The following is a 23,928-nucleotide window of genomic DNA, read 5'->3' as shown; positions in this document are numbered from 1 at the left end:
TAGCAGATCTACAAGCTATCGAACGCGCTGTGAGCTTGTGTGTCGGCTATTTTCAGCGAAGACATTTGGTGTAGAAGGAAAAAAGAAGGGGGCCTAGTGATGGACCCAGTGGGGACTCCGGTCAACAAAGTATAAGAGTTTAATCGTTTTGTAATTTATTCGGTGCGTGTTTGTTTTGATGCCAAGTAGTCAGGTGATCCGACCATTCTCTGTTCTTATCAAAGTCTGCCTCTGTGGAAACTGGAAAGTACTTAATCAAGATAAGATAAGACAGGACAAGGCAAGATAAAATGTGCTAATGCCAGTGGGGCTTTGATCACTTCATTAACTGCATGTATACATGCACAGATGGAAGTAAGTACATAAAATACAATAGAAGGCAACAAGATGAGCTTAGAATAACTCAGAAGTGTTTCTCTCTGATTCAGCAAAGTGCAAAGAAGCCATAAAGTTGATTTGTTGCTGGTTTGATATAATCTTTTAGGAGACTTTAATGTCCATTCCTCCTCCAGACGATGAAGGCCATTAGTAGTGTAACTGTCTCCGTTAACCACGCATGGTGCTAAAACCAACGTGTTTGGACAGAGATGGTACTCATCTTAAAACTCAGTGTTTCAATGAAAACGCCTTAGATGTAGTTTTAACTGCTCTGCTAAATGTGGCACAGCTAACCAGCTAGGCGTCATTAAGTGTGTTGTGCGTGTGTTTGTGGTCCATTTCCCATTGGTCTGGGTCTATACTTGTGTATGGATATTGTTCATTTACTGAGTTGTGAGTGAGATGTCTGTGGGCGGGTGATTGAGAGGGTGTTGTGGCTGGATAAAAGTGTGTGTGTGTGTGTGTGTGTGTGCGCGTGTGCGTGCGTGTGTGTGTGCGTGCGTGCGGGCATGCGTGAATGAATGCGTATTAGGTGTATGTGCATGCATGTGCCTTTCCCCCGGTATACTATTCAGAGGTGTCTGGTACGCTATAAATCATACTGTCTTGACCGCGTGGACATTCGCTTGTGTTTTTGTGTATGCGGCGTGTGTGCGTGTGCGTATATTTGTGTACTTGAGAGTAAAATGAGAAAAAAGCGAGAGAGACTGTGTCCCCGTGGTCCTGTGTGGCGCACATTGGTTCGTGTCAAACAGAGAATTACACACCTCTTACACGACTCTTTAATCTCTGCCAGCAGTGTGTTGTTGTGTAACAGTGTCTGCTATGTATGTGTGTGTGTGTGCGTGCGTGCGAGTGCTTGTGTGTGTATGTGTGCGTGCGCACGCCTGTGTGTGCGTTTTGGAGAGGGATCAGATGTCCTGGATGTGTGTAGGTGGAGGGGCGGGGGGGGGGGGGGTTGTGTACATGTGGATGTGTGTTTGAGTGCACATGCTTGCAGGTGTGTGTGGCTGTGCGCGCACGTGTGTGTAACTGCAGCATTTGACACAGCACGTGCGGCAGGGTGAAAGGATGCTCGAACCGAGGGAGTTGATATCGTTGCGGTCCGGCAGAAACCTCGTATCTCAAAATCTCGACTTTTTATGTTTATTTTTTCTTTTCGTAAATGATCATACAAGAGCGTCACTCAAAAGAAGTGAAAATAGCAGATCTACAAGCTCACGTGTCGCGATGCGACGCGTTGTGAGCTTGTAGTATAGTTTTTAAGATAATAATGGTAATGGTTTCGGATTTACAAGGTTTCCACCCGACAGCAACGATATACTGTATGGGAGAGAGAGACAGAAAGGGCATGCATGGCTATATAGCCCCATTAAGACAATCGGCCTTGGCTACCAAAGCGGATTGCCAATATTGCTTGTTTAGCATTTTCTGCGGGTAATAGGCCTATTGATTTTCTTGGCTCCGCGCTCTCTTTTATTTACACAGAAGGACTCTAGTGCCGGGGAGTGAAATGTACCAGTGCTCGTTAAAGAGAAATTGACTCATGGACGAAGGGGTGGGGAGGGTCCGGGGTGACAACAGGGGAGGAGGAGTGTACCGGTGGTAAAGCATGGAATTGAGCTATGATAGGACAGTTAATCAATTGCAAATTAGTGAAGCAGAGAGAGAGAGAGAGAGAGAGAGAGAGAGAGAGAGAGAGAGAGAGAGAGAGAGAGAGAGAACATGGGAAGGCAGAGAGAAAATGTGAATGGTGACGCCAGGAGGACAAGGTGAGTCTAAATGGCTGCATTTTCAACAACCCATGTTATGTGTCATGTATGGTGCTTATATTGAACAGTATGTTTTCTTAACAGATTTGGATGCATTTTATTAACAAATTGTCACATAGCCTATTCCAAAAAAAAATATTGATACCACAAAAGTAAAGTTATAAAAGTTCTGCAATTTATGCTTAAAAACACACAACTATACAGTATATAAACTTATGTATTTGAGCATATACTGTAAGTATTTTGACTGACCCTGAAATCAATTGAAAGCCAGAAAGTGCGTGTAGAATCAGGCTAAGAAAAAAAAAGCTGCATTTGGCTCCATTTTCACAAAATGTCCATGAACACACACACTTACAGTGAGTACAGTACTGCTAATGCCCATTCACTGTAATGTGAGACGTGCCAACACATTATACAGAAGCTGTAGTGGAAGAGGGCGTAGGATGTGGCTGCATATAAACGTTACGCCTGACTTAAACCTGGTCGTGCGAGTGTGTTGTGCATCGAAAATGACAATCTCACAACGCGCTGTGAGCTTGCAGATCTGCTAATTTCGACGTGCGACACCAACTAAATATAAATCAGACCTTAGACTTTGAGGAATACTGACACAACGATAGAGACCATCCACAGACGCTGCAGCAGGTGACAGAAAGCACAGCCTCCACGGTAAAGCAATGGGTTTGCCGGTTGATACAGGCTGTATTTCGCCACGGTCACTCTTTCTTTGTCTTTTCCTTCCCCTCTCTCTCTGTGTCTCGTTCCCAATCTATCAAACTGTCTCTTTCACGGACACAAGGGAATAGAGCCTTTATACGGCAGGTCCATTAGGTGTATTGGCTGGCGGTGGAAAGCGGTGCTGATGTGGTGCTTACGCAGCTCCACAGGGGAGATGGACATTTGATCTACTATCTGACCCGTTCTGGCACCAACAGCCCGGCCTAATCCCATTTCTTTCCTGTTAAGACTTTTTTTTTAGGACCTCCGAGAACTAAATAGTAATGATTAGGGATTTGTTATTCTTGAAGTGTCCCTGAGACATGCAAAGATATAGAAACTCTCATGTATATGTGCATAGTGGCCAAGACACACCCCTGGGGCAAAAACACACACCTAAAAAGATTAGATATAATTACAGCAAGGCTTCCTTGTGGTCTATGACGTCAATTATCTATGACATACACTGGGTGAAAAAGGTGATATACCTGGATACGTGGGCAAGGCATACACCCACCCAACATAAATGATTGGTGGGAGTTTTTCAATGAATGCGGGAGAGGACTGTTTACCTTCAAATGCCTTTAAGATACCTGGGATATGCATCTCTCTTTTCTCTGCTAGGGAATCTGCCTTACATATGTAAATTAGAGGTTTGTTCAAACAATGGGAGGTGTGGGGTTCAGAGTGGGGGGGCGGCTCAGAGTGTATGTGTGAGAGAGAGAGAGAGAGAGAGAGAGAGAGAGAGAGAGAGAGAGAGAGAGAGAGAGAGAGAGAGAGAGAGAGAGAGAGAGAGAGAGAGAACTATTGCACAATTACTGATTAATTAGAGTGCAGTCTTGGGGCAAATATTATACTTATTATGCTCCACTACAATTATTTGAAAACTTTAGTTACTAGTTACTTTGCAGATATAAATGGTTACATTATAAAACATACATTAACCACTTTAGCCTTATTTTATACCTAGGCTATTTGAAAATAGCCGATCTACAAGCTCACAACGCGTCGCGTTGTGAGCTTGTAGATCGTCTATTTTCAAACATTTTAGTACTGGTACTTTAAGCACATTTTGATACCAATACTTTTGTACTTTTACCAAGTACGTTTAAGGGTCATTAAATGGTTAAAATTATATCACAAACAAGGCTTACTTTATGTGTGTTTTCATGTGTATTTTAGGGGGTAGAGATGTACATGCAGGCACAACATTTGCATGAAAGGTGTTGATGGGTTCAGTGGCCCTATTGTCTCAGGTCTCTGCAACAATATAGTAGCACCGCCTCTATCACCACATTAACCACTTTAGCACTATTTTATGCATAGGCTATTTGAAAATAGCCAATCTACAAGCTTGTAGATCTGCTATTTTCAAACATTTTAATACTTTCACTTTTGGTACTTTAAGTATATTTTGAATACTTTTTTACTTTTACTCAAGTAACATTTTGAAAACAGGCCTTTTACTTGTTTTATTATTTTTAGTACTAGTATTTTTATATTGTGGTATTGCTACTTTTACTTAAGTAAAATATCTGAGTACTTCTGCCATCACTGCTAAAAAATACAGGTTACCACCAGTGGTTAAACTATTTAGTTTGTTTTCTAGTCTAGGCCCAGTAGTGCTCAAAAGAACAAAATGTTATGGACTTTTACTTGTAACAGTAAGAGTATTTCTACATTACACTACTTTTACTTAAGTATAAAATGTCAGTACTTTTTTTTGTGCTTGTTGTTTAGTGCAAAGTATTAGTACCTCTACATAGTAACTTGTTAAAACTAACTAAACTAAGTAAATAGTTTATTTCCAGTCTCTCTCTCTCTCTCTCTCTCTCTCTCTCTCTGACTGCCAACATTTAACATGCACATTTCAAACGGTGGGGAGGGAAACCTGTGTGTCTATCCAATCAGATTCGTCCAAACAGAGATTTCAAACATTCGAACTGTTTGGGCGGTTGGGTGAATTCATTCTACTCACAAACGTACTGCTGGCCTGTTGATGTTTTCGGACTAGCTTTGTAAATGGTAAGCTGCTATTTTATCTAATTGTAAATCATTAGTAGGTTTTACTGTTTATTGTATTTACTTTGATCAGTTCTCTACAGTTTGTTTGATCAGTTGTAAGCTAGTGTTTCTTTACCTGTATGAGTTCAGATTGTTTTAAAACATGTGGCCTAGCTAAGTGGCTAGTCAATTCATATGCCATGATTTAATGTGTCAGCATAATGCAGTAATAGTAAAATACACAGACTTTATAAATGTTAGTAACTAAAGTTGGATTGCTTTGTAGTTTGTCTTTACTGTGGCTGTACATTGAATACAATGGTAAAGCATTGCTTCATCCCACTAACCCCTAAAATTATATTTGCAGGGAGATTTCCATTGTTTTCCCCACTGTTGACGAGGAAGTTTTAAAAGGTACTACACACCCACACTCTTCTTCTTCATTTAACTATTTTTGTGCACTCCTGTTTCAGTTGAAGTTTTCTGAGTTTTAATTGCTGTTATGTATTTTACAGTTGTTGGCATCCAGGGGTACATGTGTGAGGACCTTTCGGAGTTTTAACAGGTAATCTCCAGCACACACTCTCTTCTTCTTTTTTCTTTCTTCCTTCTTTTGGTTTAAGGCTCGCAAATTCAGCAAGAAATTATGTACTTTTACTTTGATAATTTAAGTATACTGCTGCTATTTCCTGCCAGTGCAGTGAAACTGTCTCTAAAATAAATTGCAATTTGCATGTCAACAGTCAAAGGAAAATGGATTGGTAGAAGATTCAGCAGACAAGACAAGACAAGACACACACACACACACACACACACACACACACACACACACACACACACACACACACACACACACACACACACACACACACACACACACACACACACACACACACACACACACACACACACACACACACACACACACACACACACACACACTGTAGTGTGGTAGAGCTTTTTTAATTGTATTAACATTGTTGTGTTCCTGTTTCAGTGGTTTTGTGGTTTAATTGTAATTCTCTCTTTTTCTTCAAGGCTTCATGGACTGCCATTTTGGCTCTTCAGCCCTCCAGCAGGAAAAAGTTCAGGAAATCATCTCCAGGACCTCATACCAAACGCTGTGTTCTCCAGGACCCAGTGCTTGAGGACACAGAGCAACTCCAGAGCTCATGACAGCTTCAAAGATGGACTGCCATTTTGGATCTTCAGCCCTCCAGCAGGAAAAAGTTCAGGAAATCATCTCAAGGACCTCATACCAAACGCTGCGTTCTCCAGGACCCAGTGCTTGAGGACACAGAGCAACTCCAGAGCTCATGACAGCTTCAAAGATGGACTGCCATTTTGGATCTTCAGCCCTCCAGCAGGAAGAAGTTCAGGAGCTCGTACCAAACGTTGTGTTCTCCAGGACCCAATGCTTGACGACAAAGAGCTTGAGGACCACAACAGGTCTTTTTCGTGCCGCACTATGAGCTTGTACATAGCGAGATCTGCTGTAGATCTGCTGTTTTTGAAAATGTGTGCAAATCTTTGAATATATGTTTTTAGTCCGAACATTTTAACTCAAATCTTTGCTTCTGGGGTCCCTGGAACAAAATATGTTTCTTTATTTTCTATATTTCTTCCTGTGGATTATACCAGGGACAAATGACTTGGATTTGGCTCTTCCTTGGACCCACCCACCGTGGATTACACCAAGTAGCCTACAAGTGACTTTGTTTTCCTTTTCCCCCTATTTTTCTTTGCTCTTCCTGATGGAACTACTTGCTGACTATACCAGTGTCAGTCTACTTATGTGGATTGTGCGGTCGACACACACTGACATTTTGCACCGTAATCCTGTGTACAACGCACTGACTTTTGTCTTTTATTGTGTTTTTTTTTTCCAAGCACCTTAACTAACGTCCATAAGTATATCATGCACAGTATACATTGCTGCTATGTTCATGCACATATCTTATCTCAGGTACTAGTGTGAATATATAGACACGAATTTCACCCACTTTTTTTAATTAAACCTGTGATGTGACAATAAACCTGATTCTGATTCAGAATCTTTGAATATATATTTTTAGAGTGACATTTTTTAGCTCAAATCTTTGCTTTTGGGGTCCCTGGAACAAAATACCTTTCTTTGAAACAGTTTATCTTATCTGTGTGCTCCTGTTCCATTGTTTTGTATAAATACATTTCTTTTTCTTGATCAATAAACATAATTACATGAGTTCTGCCTATTTGTTTTTCTATATTGTTTGTGTGTGTGTATGCATATATATATATATATATATATATATATATAAACAGGTAGCTCTCGTGCACATCCAGGGTAGAGGTGCTGGTTTGGCAAGAGGATGGGAGTCATTGGGAGTGTGCGGTTCCTTCCAAAGAGAAGCAGAGGGAAGGTTTATTTCTTTTCATATATATATATATATATATATATATATATATATATATATATATATATATATATATATATATATATATATACACATATGTCTCCCCCCCTCCCACTGCTGGGGGTGGGGGGGGGACAAGGCACAGCCCCTGGGGGGGGGGGGAGGGGGTGCTATAAACCCCCTCAGTGGGGGGGGTATAAACTAGGGGGTTTATACACAAATTAGCATGCAGAATTGTGGGGTGGGTGGGTGGGGTTATAAGCCACAGCTTCCAATCAAATGTAGTTTTCTGCACATGCTCAGAAGTGGTTGGGGTGGGAGGGGTGGGAGGGGTGGGGTGTGTGAGGTCCTTGCTGGCAGACACCACAGGGGGTGAATGCAAATGAATGTCTCAGAAATGGTACATTTACCTGGATATGTGGGAGGTATGTGGGAGGTGGTACATTAATGAATGAGGGCAACATACACACACATACTCCCATAAGTATCAGGGGTATGCCTGAGGAATACCCTCCCAAAATCATTGCTTTTCACCCAGTGATATCTATGATGTACTGTATAACTCCATATTTGGGCAAGGTTTCAGCCAGATCCGACCTCCTTTGACTTTAACTAGGAAATTAATGTTAAAGAAAAATATGTGGGGAGTTTTTTTTTTTGTTGGCCTACTGAAAGTGTGCACATCGGTATTTGAGCAGCAGTTTGTGAGATTAGCGCACACACACACACACACACACACACACACACACACACACACACACACACACACACACACACACACACACACACACACACACACACACACACACACACACACACACACACATTTATAGACGGTCCGCCCCCTAGGTGCCACACCGTAAAAATTGACGGTGATGGATTCTGATCGTTGCAGAGAAAACAGTAAATGTAACAGTAAAAGTAACAGTTTCAAGGGATGGTGCTTTCTCTTAAAGACAGGGCCACAGATATCATTTTAATACTGGAAGCTAGAAAGTATAAGGCCCATGGGCTGCAAAGAGTTGGTCAACTATAGTATGCTGCTTACAAAGACACTTTTAAGCTGTGCTATCAGTCCCTGATATCTTGTCTTAACAGCTCAGCACATCTGTGCTCTTTGAGAAATGAAGCACAAACAGATGGGGTCAAAGCAAGTGTCCTTGGAAGTCAAAGATATCATCTCCAGTCTTCTGCCTCGGCTCTTTTAGTGCTGTTGGAGCCTCCTGTCTATCCATCCACTTTCATTCTCTCTTGACCGCCTCCTCTGGAAGCTCATCTTCTCCACAGCATGGATCCAATCTCATTCAACTGTCTGTGATGTTGAACACTACTTTGTTTGAGCCCCCAGAGCTTAGATGCCATTTAATTCACAATCGCATGCAGTCAGTCTGATCTCAGTAATAATAAACCTGTCAGCTGTTTTCAGTTCTTCACCAAACCTGTGTGGCCAAAGTGGTTTTTAAAAGCTTTCCTCGATGCCAATCACTTTCACCGCACACATGGCATTGTGTAGTAGACTTCCTAAACATTGTGTTCCCTGATACAATGAGGACGACATGTTATCTTTGTGTCAATTTAACAACCAGCTGATGATATCAACGTCATTACCAATATGTTACAGACACCACACCATACTCTTTGGTCACATCATATAGTGTATTTTAAGGGGGGGGGTATGTATACCAGGGTTACAGAGAAATTCATGCATTTGAAACAGTTCAATCTAATATTGGAAATGGAGCCCTGGCAAATAGCCTATTGCAAAGCAATCTGTCGTGTCTACAAATTCATGCAGTTTTAACATAAATTCAGCACTATGTGTTTCAAGTTTCAATTCAAATGCCCAATGTGTGGCACCTCCCTCACTTTATAACAGTCAGTATGGCCCTTTGGAAATAAAAACCGCCCACCCCTGGTCTAAAGAAATGTTACTGAGAAATGTTATTTGATTTGTAAGCATTAATACATTGATTTATCAAGTTGAATGTCTCTGGCCTTACAAACACAGGTCTCCCTTGAGTGCAGTGAGACGAGGCAATGTGCTGCTAGAATACTCTCCGGCAGTCCAGTTGTGTTAACTTGTTGACTTTTATAAATGCAAGTCCATGTGTGTGGGCACGCGCATGTGTGCGTGCACATACGTGGATGTGTGTGCATGTGTATTAGGTTGGGGTCGAAGTTGCACTACGAGCACTCCCTCTGGGACATCGAATCAGGCAATTTCCTGTTCAAACAGTGTTACATGAGGGAGAGAGGAGATAAAGAGTGAAGGGAGAGAGAGAGAGAGAGAAAGAGAGAGAGAGAGAGAGAAAGAGAGAGAGCGAAGGAGATTTCTTTGAAAACAAAGCATTCAATTTAGTGAAAACATTTGGTGAATCGGCACAGAAAAATAGCAGACCACCTAGGACAAAATATGCCATTCTCATTGGCTGACTCGTGTCACATGGGGGAACATTATTTCTCCATAACGCTGCTAAAGAGAATAGATGAAACAGGTGTGTTGTGTCTATTTGCACTCGCGTGAGAACAGTCACACAGCAACCACTTAAAAATCTCAAACGCGGCAAACTCTTAACACGGCAGCCGAATAGCTGCCGTGTCAAGTAAGTGGCCAGATGGGTGGGCCGCTTTTCAGATGGGTGGGTCCATTTTCAGAGCATATATATATTTTAATGATCAATCAATCGATTGTGTTCTGGCTTGGATCAATGGAACCAATGTTTATGTTCTTATTTATTGGTATCACTATAAAAACATTTTCAAGGTTTTGAGTTTTGAGAATTTCCAAAACAAAACGTTCCTGCACTTATTGTAAGTCGCTTTGGATAAAAGTGTCTGCTAAATGACTGTAATGTAATGTAATGTAATGTTTACAGCAGCAGTTTGGGACGGTGATGCTTTGATGTTTCTATACAGTGCATACACATACTGTATCTTATGTGTGCCCGAGCCAAAACAGCATTGTTGGCTATAGTACAGACACCTGGGTGCTTGTCTCTGCCATGCTACAGCTGGGTGTAAATAGTCACATGGCTATTCCACCCCAGGTGCAAACAGCATTGTTGGCTACTGACACCTGGGTGCTAATAGCATCTGCCAAAAAAAAAATCAATGCGCACAACCGTACGGTACAATGTCCTTCTTCAATTCATGGAAGCCCTCCATTTTGATTTATTTTGGGGCTTTTATGCCTTTATTGATAGGACAGTAGACTGACAGGAAATGGGGAGAGAGAGATGGGGAGTGACACGCAGCAAAGGTCGTCGGGATCGGGACTCGAACCCACGACACGCTGCCAGGCCGCATTGCAGCCTAGGTGCCCGGACATTTTGTAATTACACACTGGGGGAGGGGTCAGAAATACAGTATATTACTGTAGCAGAAGCTACATTGAATGAATGAATAAGAATCATTAAGATTTTTCTAGTGGCAATTATGGAAACATTGCAAGGTAACCATTGTTAACCAGACCAAAGTTAACACCTCTTTCCAAAAAAATAAGTTACAGGAGTTGAATAAAGAAAACAGTTAGTGATAATAACCTCCTTTCCATGCTGTAGTTTGACATATTGGACCTTGTGTAAAGGCCTAACTCAATAAAATTTCAAGATAATCTTCTCATTACGTAAAAAAAAATGCTAATTGAGGAACAATAAAAGAAAAGGCTTTTATCTGCATGTGAAACAAAACTTCCTCGCAGCTACCCACTCTAGTGCTGTGGTTCTCTTTAGGGGGTTCCCCAGATGATGTGCAACATTGTTGTCTCACTCAACAGTAAACAAACCAACATACACCATAAGTATACAGGGCGTGTGCCCATTTATAAAGTGACAACAGAATGACTTTTAAGACCCTTTTAAATACCTACAAAATGAAAAAAGGGGTACTAGAAATCAGAGAAAGGAGCCCAAAAAGAGAGAACGACTGCTTTAGTGTACCGCCTTCACTGCACAGTAGGCCAAAGACTTTCTGCTTTCTTTTTTCCATCTCTCTCTCTCTCTCTCTCTCTCTCTCTCTCTCTCTCTCTCTCTCTCTCTCTCTCTCTCTCTCTCTCTCTCTGTCTCTCTCTCTGTCTCTCTCTCTCTCCCCCTCTCTCTCTCTCTCTCTCTCTCTGTGTGTCTCTCTGTCTCTGTCTCTCTCTCCCTTGCTGTCTGTCTCTGTCTCTGTCTCTGTCTCTGTCTCTCTCTCCCTTGCTGTCTGTCTCTATACCGCATTGCTCGCTCTCATTTGTAAGCATAAATGTGTGTATTTCTCTGTCTGTATCTCTGTCTAGTGCGTGTCTCACTCCAGTGATCATCCCATTTAGCTCCGCCGCCTGTAGCGTTGTAGAACCACACACACACACATCACAATGACTAGGATTAATAGTGACAACAGTAATAACCCACAGTCTACATGCTGGTAGCTGTACTGTGGGGGGTGGGGGTTATCCATCTCCTTGCACTATGGAGGAGTATGAATATATTTAACCCATTAAGACCAGGAATGCATACTGTGTCATGTGTAAGTGACACAGTGTGGCTATGAGCTATGATGCTATTTTTGAAAAATCGTGAATATTTGTGCAAATCTTTGAATATATGCATTTTTAAAGCGAACATTTGTAACTCAAATCTTTGCTTCTCAAGGTCCCTGGAACAATACATTTTACAAATGTTCGCTTTAAGAAATATATTTTCCAAGATTTGCACACATTTTCACGATTAAAAAAAAATTGCAGATCTACAAGCTCGCGAGTGCCGCGCTATGAGCTTGTAGATCTGCTATTTTTGAATAGTCAAAGAAATCAAAAGATGACACACATGCGTTCCCGGTCTTAATGGGTTAAAAGATGAGCATGGGGGAAAGAGGGGAGTTGCTTCATTTATATTATATCTGCTTCTGTGTTGGTGTGTGTGTGTGTGTGGGTGTGTGGGTGTGTGTGTGTGTGTGTGTGTGTGTGTGTGTGTGTGTGTGTGTGTGTGTGTGTGTGTGTGTGTGTGTGTGTGTGTGTGTGTGTGTGTGTGTGTGTGTGTGTGTGTGTGTGTGTGTGTGTGTGTGTGTGTGTGTGTGTGTGTGTCTTTTCCTGGATTGCTTTGGCAATAATGCCTGAGGAGCGCTATAAGGATGGCAGTTTGAACTCATCCATCCATCACTTAAACAAGACAATCTTGAGAATACTCGCTGGATTGTCATGGAATTTATCCTCCCCAGCGGAGGAACCCTACTGAGTTTGGTGACCCCAGGCCTTTCCTAGTAACCACCTCTATGCCACTGGTTCTCAAACGTTTTCATGTAAAGGACCCCCAAAATGATATGTATTTGCCCGTGGACCCCCATCTCAAAAATATTTTGAGCCAGCGACCTCCAGAAGCAAAGATTTGAGTTAAAAATGTTCGCTTTAAAAAAATATATATATTAAAAGATTGAACACCTTTTCACAATTATATCTGCTTGTTTTGACTAGTGTAAATAAATATGGTTAAAGTAGTTTAGATAGATGATTGTGAGCTATATTAACACATTTTGCTGAGGACCCCCTGTTGTCACCCCTAGGATCCCTTGGGGTCCCACTTTGAGAACCAATGCTCTAGGGCAGGGCTACTCAACTTAAGATGGCTCAGGGGCCGCAAGCTAAAAATGACGGTCCTATTTTGGATTTTTCGATTTTGTAACACACACTACGCATTGTTATTGTTATAAGAAAATGTACATTTTGACATCATATTCTTTTCACTGTACCTGTTTATTTTGTGTGTATGTCCAGTGGCATCAGTTCAGCAAAAGCTAAGGTATGGCAAGGTTAGGGTTGCCAACTCCCAGAGATTGAAGTAAGGGACACCTACCCTGGGCGAGCGGCAAAGCCGCGCGGCCGGAAAAAAATGGGGGTCAAACCCCCCAAAAAAAAAGAAATGCATAGAAAACTATGCATTATACCTGTAACAATTTATGTTTGTTTTTGAAAAAAAATGTAGCAACCCATATATTTGAACGGAAATGTATATTTTTATCCTGTGCTAAAAAAAAAAAAAAAAAAAAAATTGTTTGACCATGAGGGGCCGCCAAGACGCTGCGTTGGGGCCGCATACGGCCCGCGGGCCGCGGGTTGAGTAGCGCTGCTCTAGGGCTAGGCCATAATGCCCGCTTGCAATGCCCACAATGTACCAAAAAATCTAGTGGGCAGATTACTTGGAAACGTGAGCGCATTCATCTTCCCTAGAGGATGGAGCCCGACGATTTCAGTGAACCCATGACCTTTCTTCTAGCACCAACATCAGACCAAAATGTCCACAGGATGTGTCGTACCGATTTAAGTGATGCCATTGCCTTTCCTTTATATTTACATCACTTTTTAGCCCCACTAGGGGCTTTAAGGATGGCAGTATATCACAGGTTCAAACCACTTTGTTTCAGTTGGGTGTAAGGAGCAGTATGGTTTCTTCATTGCTACTGCTACAGTATTGTGCCGTGTACTGTTTGAGAATCACTGTAGTACCCGTGATGCCATGTTTTATAGAGGATATTGGTGCATTTGTATTCTCGTAAAAGTTTTCTCCTAAGAAGTTTACCAGCGTAAAAAATAAACACACAAAAGCAATAAAGATTGTGGATCAACTCTACGACAAGAATGATTGTAGGCTACCAACCAACTCCATTTTTATACAAACCAGCAGTGCAGTTTGAACATGCTTTTAAGGTTGCTTGATTTGTTGTGTTGGACTTAGTTGTTTGAGTTTTCATACCAATTAAGATTGATAAATGGACTGAATCTGGGTGAGTTGACTGACTAATATAGTAGGCACAGGTTATTGGTAAGGTGAACGGGTTGACTGTGTTGTGGTTGGTGAATGTGAACTGAACGTGCTTCTCTTTGCACACCACTCTGACTCTCTCTCTGTCTTGCAGGCGGAGATCGTCAAACGGCTGAACGCCATCTGTGCCCAAGTCATCCCCTTCCTCTCTCAAGAGGTAAGCAGCTATCACTGTGAGTGGAGATGATACTGTAGGTGGAAAGGAGAGATAGGGGGGAGAAGGAATAGAACTGGATGGATGGATGGTTGCATGGATGGATGGAATCCACATTAGTCCTCCCTGGGCTTTTTAGACTCACTAGCGCCAGGGCTCTAAAGATGGCAATGACAGTCGGCCGGTCTGTCTAATTCTTTGGTCCCAAAGCAAGATATCTCAAAACTACTGGCTGGATTGTCATGGAATTGGCTGTGCACATTCATGCTCCCCAGAGGATGAGCCCTAATGATTTTGGAGACCACCATGGCTTTTCCTCTAGCACCACTACCACCACCCTCTTGTGTGCAAGAACTTCCACACAAGATATCTGAAAATCTAATATCCGCATTGCCATAAAATGTGCTACTCCCTGAAGAATGAACCCTAGTCATTTGATTGGTCCCATTATCTTTCATGGAACACCACCCTCAAGGCAGAATTTTAACTTTGCCCTGAAGATACTGTATCTCATAATAGAAGACGTAGATTGCACGATGAACTCTTCCTCTAGTACAGCCACCATTGGGCCAAAACCAATTGTGTTTCACTTTGTAACGTCTGTTGTTCTTTACAATATGTGTTAATCCTTCAGTGAATATACAATACAAATATAGTAATGTAATGTAATTTCGATAGCATTTAGATGTACCGATTTTTTTTTTTATGTTATACTATTTAGACCAACACTGTCTAAAAAAAAGTCCTATTTTGACTTTTGGGGACGTGAAGGGGGGGGGGGGGGAGTCAGAATATGACTTTTGGGGAATATATGATTTACGATTCTGTGCATATCGTGACATAACTCGGACGGCGGAGTCGGCTCAAAGCAGACTTCACAACGCTCGGCACGGCGACTCGCTCGCTTTAGATCCCTCGGCGCCGGTGTCAAGTTAGCTTGAGACGGCGCGCCTCCGACGTTTTAACTGTTTTTACGACGGATCGTCAAAAACGCTGAGAACTGGAGTTCCGCGTTGCTAAACGCGGAAGTCCCGAAAAGTCAACAACTATATGCCTTATTTGCCCCTGCTTCACGTCACATGTTGACGTTTGGTCACTAAGTCACAATTATGCCTTTTGGGGAGTTTCAACCCGATCTCACACAACCTAGTATACAGATTGCACAGAGTGTCATTCCGTGCATAGACACACACACACACACACACACACACACACACACACACACACACACACACACACACACACACACGCACACACACACACACACACACACACACACACACACACACACACACACACACACACACACACACACACACTGCGCCAAACAGATTATTTTGGGCTAATCCTCCTAGCTCGGGATAGAGAGATAGGTCCTGAACTTATTAAATGTCTCCCGGTAACATAATTATGCAGAAGCCAGAAGCACAGGGTGTTTGAGAATTATTTTGCGTGTACTTGTGCATTCTGTATGTTTATATAGTAAATTGTGGAAAAGCGTGTAAATTACAGTGCACAGTTTTATTGCATATGTCTTTAGGTGTGTGTGTGTGTGTGTGTGTGTGCGCGCATGTAGCAGTTAAATCCTTCCTCCAGAGGAGGTGAAAGTGTGTGGAGGGGGTGAACAGCGGGAACGGTGGCTCCAAAGCTCTCCTCCAGATTAGCCATGGATTAGGAGGGTTTAGGGTGGATTAGGAATAATGGCATTAGACTGTGGTGCTGCTACACATCCCTGGGATCAGCAGAGGAAAGGGCCTTGTGCCTCATTGTGTTCATGTACAGCTTTGTTGGATTTGTGTGTGCGTGTGTGTGTGTGTGTGTGTGTGTGTGTGTGTGTGTGTGTGTGTGTGTGTGTGTGTGTGTGTGTGTGTGTGTGTGTGTGTGTGTGTGTGTGTGTGTATAAATTAACGTGTTTGCGTGTGGCTAACTTTGTGTTTCTGAGGAGGTGTGTACACAGTCATATTCTCACTCAGTGTTAAAGGTAGGGTAAGTGATATATTTTGGTTAAAATAAGCATGAAATAGCTCTATATTCTGATAGTCCCCATTGATATAGACTCTATATCAATGAACACTCTATATTATAGACATAAGAGTGTTTGTTCAGTAACGGGAGTCTCCCTGTCTCTCCAGCTCTTTAGTAAACAGAAATTGTATTTTCAGGTCAGGATACCAATTTTATCCAATCAGGAGAGAGAACTTGCACAGGATACAGATTAAACAAGTGAAATTGGAAGTGAAGTGAGAAATGAGCAGACAAAAATGGAACTGGAACAGTATAAAATGTACGCTGATAAATGGGTACTCTCTCCTGATTGGCTGAAATGTTGCAACCCCCGTGAAAATGTTGATTAAAGAGGTGGAGAGATCGGGGAGACCCCTGTTACTGAACATAAACTCTACAGCAATAAGTATCAGAACCTACTTTTTTTTTAACCAAAAAGTATCACTTACCCTACCTTTAATGTAACTATGAGAGTGCACAGATGTAACCAAAAGGTTACATTTGGTGCACCCTCCTAGTTACAAATGGATACATTAATGCAGAGTAATTGACTGTATATGCTCACATAATGCACATTACTTGTTCAGTCCGGACAACTCATGAACTACATTTTTAAAAGATTGTAATGAAAATAAAATAAGCAATGCATTCATTTGGTTTGGTGATGAATGGATGTGCTTTTGGGCACACAAAATGTCCCCTACCAAATAAGAGGCCTTTCGAATCCCCCCATAGTACATAAAAGCAGGACCAAAACAACAGGTGGTACTGTAGCTGAGCTGGTGGAGGGTGAGCAGCAGTGTTAGAAACAGCAGTGGCACAGAGCAGTGGTTTCCAAACATTTCCATGCCAAGGACCCCATTAGCCATAGCCTCTGGCTGCAGACCCCCTATTGCGAAATGTCTTAAAGATAAATAAACAGCTAAAATAGCTGCTCTACAAGCTCACATCACAATGTGCTTGTAGATCGGCTATTTTGGGTCTTTTCGAATAGCGCCTTTATTTAATTACTTTCTTTAAAATGTTACTCTACTTTACAATTGCCTCCCCGGCACCCCCTGGGCCACTTGTACCTATGGTACAGACAGCATGTAAGCAATGAGCAATTCAAACTTGCCCATTTAAGTGGGGTGCTCTATAACTGAAGTGAATATGTGATTGGTTGAGAATAGAAGCGTGGAGCTGAGGGCTAGCTGTCAATGATTTGCCGCCAGCAACTGGCGAGCCTCGTGCCTTGCCCTGCGCATGTGTCATGGACAACGCTCATTTTAGTTTTAGTTTGGCACATATTTGCTTATTCACACAGTTCAGTATGTAAGGTCGATGTGAAAATCCAGAAGATATAAAAATATCCTCTATCCCTAATGTTCATAAGAAACTCCTGCAGTGACTTTATAATGATTGTGCGGTGTGTGTGTGTGTGTGTGTGTGTGTGTGTGTGTGTGTGTGTGTGTGTGTGTGTGTGTGTGTGTGTGTGTGTGTGTGTGTGTGTGTGTGTGTGTGTGTGTGTGTGTGTGAGAGAGAGAGCGAGAGAGGGAGAGAGGGAGAGAGAGAGTGGGGGGAGAGAGAGCGGAACAAATAGGGACAAACACCGGAGGAGTAATGGATTAGACCCAAAATTAAACCCCTTGGGTATCCACAGGAATGTACACCCATAGAGAATGCACGCATACGCATGCGCACACCCACCCACCCACCCACACACACACACACACACACACACACACACACACACACACACACCAAGCATGTGAGTTTGTACATATGCGTGTCTGTGTTCGTGTGTGCGTGTACGTACGTGTGTGGAGGTGTGGAGGTGTGTCTGCAGAGGTCCATTTCCAAACCTGATAAGCTGTTTCATCTTTGGCTTTCTTTGATGTTGTGCCTCCAGGTGTTTCTCATGTCTCACCCTTTGCTGCATGAATGCCTCTCTCTCTCTCTCTCTCTCTCTCTCTCTCTCTCTCTCTCTCTCTCTCTCTCTCTCTCTCTCTCTCTCTCTCTCTCTCTCTCTCTCTCTCTCTCTCTCTCTTTCTCTCTCTCTCTTTCCTTTGGTTGACATCACCTTGGTTTCGCATCTGGTCGGCCCCTCCTCTCCCTTCTATTTTTCTTTGTCTCTGTGTATCTATCCTTCCGTTGCAGGCTTTCTGTCTTTACCTCTCTGACTTTATAGATTCATATGTCGTTGTGTGCGTGCGCGTGCACGTGTGCAAGGTGTCCCTCACCAAAAATAGATCTACAAGCATGTTGAGATGGGCTATTTTTGATGCACGCCACGGCGTGTGACAGAGTATAAATGACAGAGTCTTTCTTTCACACAGTTTTGTTTGATCTGATGCTCCTTTAAAAATGCACAGTTAATTGGAAATGAAGATGAGGAGAATGTAATGCAGAGCATTTTGAACATGGAACAGGCTCTTTTGCTCTACATGAGCACGCTAATTCTAATCGTCTAAGGTCAGACAAGAAAAGGAAACGAATAGCAATATTTTAATTGAGAATACGTTTCAGGCTTTTGCATATTTCTTATTTTTTTTTTACAAAACACATCAAAGAATCACAGAGACCTGATTAAGCCAACTCTTGACAAAACGTTGGTCAAAAAAAAAGAATGTAGCTGAGGAGGAATGTATTTATTATGTTTACGCTCCACTAATCTACACCGCTCTAACTTTGGTGTGCCTCTCATATACAGAACATAAAACAGAAGAAAACATGTAAAATATTGGAACGCAGACAGAGTATGAAAATGCTTTCAGAATAGGGGTGTCACGATTCACTTACCTCACGATTCGATTCAAAATCGATTCCTAGGGTGCCGATTCGATTTAAATTGCGATTCTGCGATTAATTGTGAGTAATTGCGATTCGATTCGATACTGCGATTTATTGCGATTAAATCCTAGGGTGCCGATTCGATTTAAATTGCGATTCTGCAATTAATGGCGATTCGATTCTGCGATTTATCGCGATTAAATCCTAGGGTGCCGATTCTATTTAAATTGCGATTCTGCAATTAATGGCGATTCGATTCTGCGATTTATCACGATTAAATCCTAGGGTGCCAATTCGATTTAAATTGCGATTCTGCAATTAATTGCGATTCGATTCGATTCTGCGATTTATTGCGATTTTCTTCCCCAAATCGTTTTGCTTTAATTATACTAGAACATTTTAAAACAATTCTGAACAATATAAACCATGAAAAGTTGAATCATACACTTCAATGCAGCCAGATCATGTCAGTCAGTCTTTCTGATAGTGCAGCGGCTAAAAGCAATATTTTGGGAGAATCGTTCACTTGGTGATACAAGCGTGAAACTTGGTACAGATAATCTTTAGAGGTCATTTATCGATTTCTTTAATCGAGCCACTTGAAAATCCAAGATGGCGGCCATTTTTCAAGATGGCCGACATCTTAGTGGGCAGTTAAGTGATATGATGGTTTATTTGGTGATACAAGCATGAAAATTGGCATGAGCAGTCTCTGTGGGTCACTTGACAATAGGCCACCCACAGCTACTTGAAATTTCAAGATGGCGGCCATTTTTCAAGATGGCCAACACTTTAGTGGAGCAATTAAGTTATATAATGGTTTATTTGGTGATACAAGCATGAACATTGGCATGAGCAGTCTCTGTGGGTCACTTGACAATAGGCCACCCACAGCTACTTGAAATTTCAAGATGGCGGCCATTTTTCAAGATGGCCAACACTTTAGTGGAGCAATTAAGTTATATAATGGTTTATTTGGTGATACAAGCATTACATTTGGCATGAGCAGTCTCTAAGGGTTGCTTGACAAGAAAACACTCCCAGCCACTTTAAATTTCTATTTTCAAGATGGCCGCCCCCTGGATCCTCAAAAGATACATTTTCTCATAGAAATGTATGTTTTTTTTTCATTAAGGACGAATATACGATTATTATTATTATGCTAAAGAACAACTTTTAACACATCACAATATAGTTGTGTTGATTTGTTGATCATAGATAGATTAGATAAGAGTGAATATCTGCACTACCAGGGCACACTGGTGATATATCACTGCTGTTAAACTCAGAGTGGGGTTCAATGTCAGCTAATTGAAAGTTGGTATCCCAAATGCTGTCTAATTTACCCCAAAACAGTTAGATAGCCGCACCTGAATTGACAGGTTGTGCCAGCACGGGAGAGCCGAGCCAAGGTTAATGGGGTTTTAGTTAACCGGATGGTGTACAGATCGCTCAGGATTTAAATGGCATTGGATGAACGATCGAACTAAGTGTAGGGTTAAGGCACGAACTTAGTTGTATCCCATACATCAAAGTGCTTGGTAAAAGGTGGTAAAAGGATAAACCCTCGGCCTCTGCCTATGCTGCAGACATGGCAGAAGCCATCATAACAGTTGTGAAAACTAACTGGGACAGATGTTTAATTTGTCAGCAGGTCACCAAGGAAAAACTCATTCAGCCGAGTTTATTCAACAGAGAGCACGATCGTACCGGTTATGATACCATTGCAAGAAATGTTCCATTATTTCATAAGATCAATGCTCTGCCTATCTTACTTAGTCCAACCCGACTAGATGAAGGTGATGGCATAGAAAGCACATCGACAAGAAACAGAGCAAAATATAATTCAAGCTGTAAACTTAGGTTCAACAACACAGAGCTGGAAAGGGCCCAAAAGAGAGCATCTACATCTGCTGAAGACACTGAAGATACCAAAGATATCCATGTCAAGAGGCCAAGAAGATCTAATGTATGACCGGTCCAGCGATGTCACAACTGTGAACGAGGCCAGGCTTGATCTCTTTGCCAGAAAGCAAAGACAATATGACTTGATCCCACCAACTCAAGCAGCACTCAAAGAGCATGCCAAACATGCTTCTTATGAGGCTGGATACGTGTGGGGACAGGCATTGAAGCGACATCCACAAATGCCGAGCCCATCTGACTGGGGATGGGTGGAACAGGACGAGAAGTGGAAAGTCTTCTGGACTCCACTTCCACCTATTGCGGAGAGTTGTTGGGAGTTGACCAAATGTGGGTGCTCCAAGGCATGTACTGGAAGGTGTAACTGCTTCAGATATGGACTCAGTTTCACATGCCTATGTAGTTGCCCCTGCTAGAACCTATTTGCATGTTTATTTTGCCAGAGTTATTCCCTGTTGTCCTCTGTGTTTTCAAGTGGAGGCCTATGGCTCGGCTTCCCCTCGTCACATCGACGCATCATGTTTTACTTTTTATCTAGTCTATTACTGTGTAATTTTCAGTTGTTACTTTGTAACATTGCTTCCACTGCCTTCCACTGCCATATCTAACAGTGAAGCACATTTTCAGTTTAGTTCCTTAGTATCGTTTGTCATGGTTCCGTGGCTATTGCCATTCAGTATTAGCCATTACTCATAATTTTGGAGCACTGTCCGTTCAGCACCACAACTGTGCTTATCAGCACCACAACTGTGCTAATTTATTCATCTTATTTTTTGTTTCCCCACCCCTTAGTATTTATTTGACACATGTAATGGCTGTTAGTTTAAAAAAAACAATATATATATATATATATATATATATATATATCCTCCCTTGTGACTGTTACCTTGTCGTGGTAAGGGAGCTTGTTTAGGCCTACCTCAGTGAACCCTGAGAGCTATGCCGGTGGGAGGCAACTCCTGACAGGTCTTACCAAACTGGACAGGTCGTGGGCGAGGAGTCAGACAAAACACAGTCAAACAACCTCTCTTGACAGAGCTTTTTGAGGAACCCAATACATTTCTATGAGAAAAGGTATCATTTAAAGATTGACATCTTGAAATTTCAAGTGGCTGTGGGCGGTTTCTTGTCAAATGACCTTTTGAGACGGCTCATGGCAATTTTCATGCTTGTATCACCAACTAAATTATTTCTTAAGCTTAACTAGTCCACTAAGGTGGTGGCCATCTTGAAAAATGGCCGCCATCTTGACATTTCAAGTAGCTGTGGGTGGCTTATTGTCAAGTGACCCACAGAGACTGCTCATGCCAATTTTCATGCTTGTATCACCAAATGAACCATTATATAACTTAAATGCTCCACTAAAGTGTTGGCCATCTTGAAAAATGGCCGCCATCTTGAAATTTCAAGTAGCTGTGGGTGGCCTATTGTCAAGTGACCCACAGAGACTGCTCATGCCAATTTTCATGCTTGTATCACCAAATAAACCATCATATCACTTAACTGCCCACTAAGGTATCGGCCATCTTGAAAAATGGCCGCCATCTTGGATTTTTGAGTGGCTCGATTAAAAAAGTCAAAGAGTTGACCTAAAGGAATGTTCATGCCAATTTTCACGCTTGTATCACAAAGTGAACGATTGTTCCTACTATCTGCTCTACTATGACATTTATTTCAGACAAAGTGCCAGTGAAAAAGGTACAACCTTATAAAAACAACATGTTATGACATTACATCCTGGTCTTAAAGCTGCCAGTCAGTCATCTCATCAGCTGCTGGGAAAAAAACACAAACAGTACACATTCACACTTAGTTCACAGTCATGAAAAAAGATGTGCTGCAGATGAGCTATTTTAGCCTTTAACAACATCATCATCATGACATTTAACTAAACCTTCTAGACCTTTACTGAACACAGAATATATGCAGTTCTGGGGACCACCAGGCATCAAAATGGACCCACAGGTCTTGTACAAATGAGAACAAATGGACCTACAGGTCTTCAACTTGAGAACAAATGGACCTACACTACAGGTCTACATCTTAAGAGTGTACAAGGTACAACCTTATAAAAACAAAACATGTTATTTATTACATCCTGGTCTTAAAGCTGCCAGTCAGTCATCTCATCAGCTGCTGGGAAAAAAACCACAAACAGTACACATTCACACTGTGACTTCACAGTTCAGTGATGAAAAAAGATGTGCTGCAGATGAGCTATTTTAGCCTTTAACAAATGGACCTAGACCTACACTACAGGTCTGCAACTTAACACATTGAATGCCAGAGTTATTTCAGATTTTTTAGCTGTTTTATGCCAGAGATTTTTCATTGAGAAAAAAAAAGTACTCAGGAGCCGAGATACAGAATTTTTAAGTTTTAAGTTAACGAGGAAGTGGATGGGAGTCTAAATCTTCAAAAGATCATATCTCCTTGGTCTTTGGGTCAAAAAATGTTTTTCAATTTTTGAAAAAAAAAAAAAAAAATTCTTTTTTTTAAATCGAAAAAATCGATTCTGAACTTTTGAAACGATTTAAAAAATCGCGGCATTAAGAATCGCGATTTATTCACGAATCGATTTTTTTTGACAGGCCTACTTTCAGAATGTACAAACTCATGTAAAACATGACATTGACATCAATTGAATCCACTGGAAAGCTCTGTATCACTGTAACATTTCTCTCTCTCTCTCTCTCTCTCTCTCTCTCTCTCTCTCTCTCTCTCTCTCTCTCTCTCTCTCTCTCTCTCTCTCTCTCTCTCTCTCTCTTTCTCTGTCTCTCTCTCTCTCTCTCTCTCTCTCTCCTAGCATCAGCAGCAGGTGGTGCAAGCAGTGGAGAGGGCCAAACAGGTCACCATGGCTGAACTCAATGCCATCATTGGGGTGGGTGTATCTTGCACGCACGCACGCACGCACACACGCACACACGCACATACGGATGCAAGTATTGTATATCATTTAAATTTAAGCATGCACAACACTCACATACACACCTTGACAACTAATGTCCTTAGTA

At 41.8% G+C, this 23,928-nt stretch overlaps 1 protein-coding gene across 3 annotated transcripts in view; it reads left to right on the top strand.

The window, feature by feature from the left end:
• LOC308088031 (transducin-like enhancer protein 4) overlaps positions 1-23,928 on the top strand; it is a gene marked incomplete at its 5' end in the record, with an annotated part of 53,258 nt that overhangs the window by 3,998 nt on the left and 25,332 nt on the right. For 2 of the 3 annotated variants that reach the window (XM_080432366.1, XM_080432368.1), the window contains 2 exons: positions 14,156-14,218; positions 23,721-23,795. In XM_080432366.1, coding sequence (XP_080288492.1) covers positions 14,156-14,218; positions 23,721-23,795 — 138 coding nt within the window. The remainder of the gene's footprint in view (positions 1-14,155; positions 14,219-23,720; positions 23,796-23,928) is intronic. The other variant, XM_080432367.1, reaches the window with a different exon arrangement.

Source organism: Gymnoscopelus braueri (assembly GCF_963280865.1).
Source record: "Gymnoscopelus braueri genome assembly, chromosome: 7".
Taxonomy (NCBI): Eukaryota; Metazoa; Chordata; class Actinopteri; order Myctophiformes; family Myctophidae; genus Gymnoscopelus; species Gymnoscopelus braueri.
This window is presented reverse-complemented; position numbering and strand designations above follow the sequence as displayed.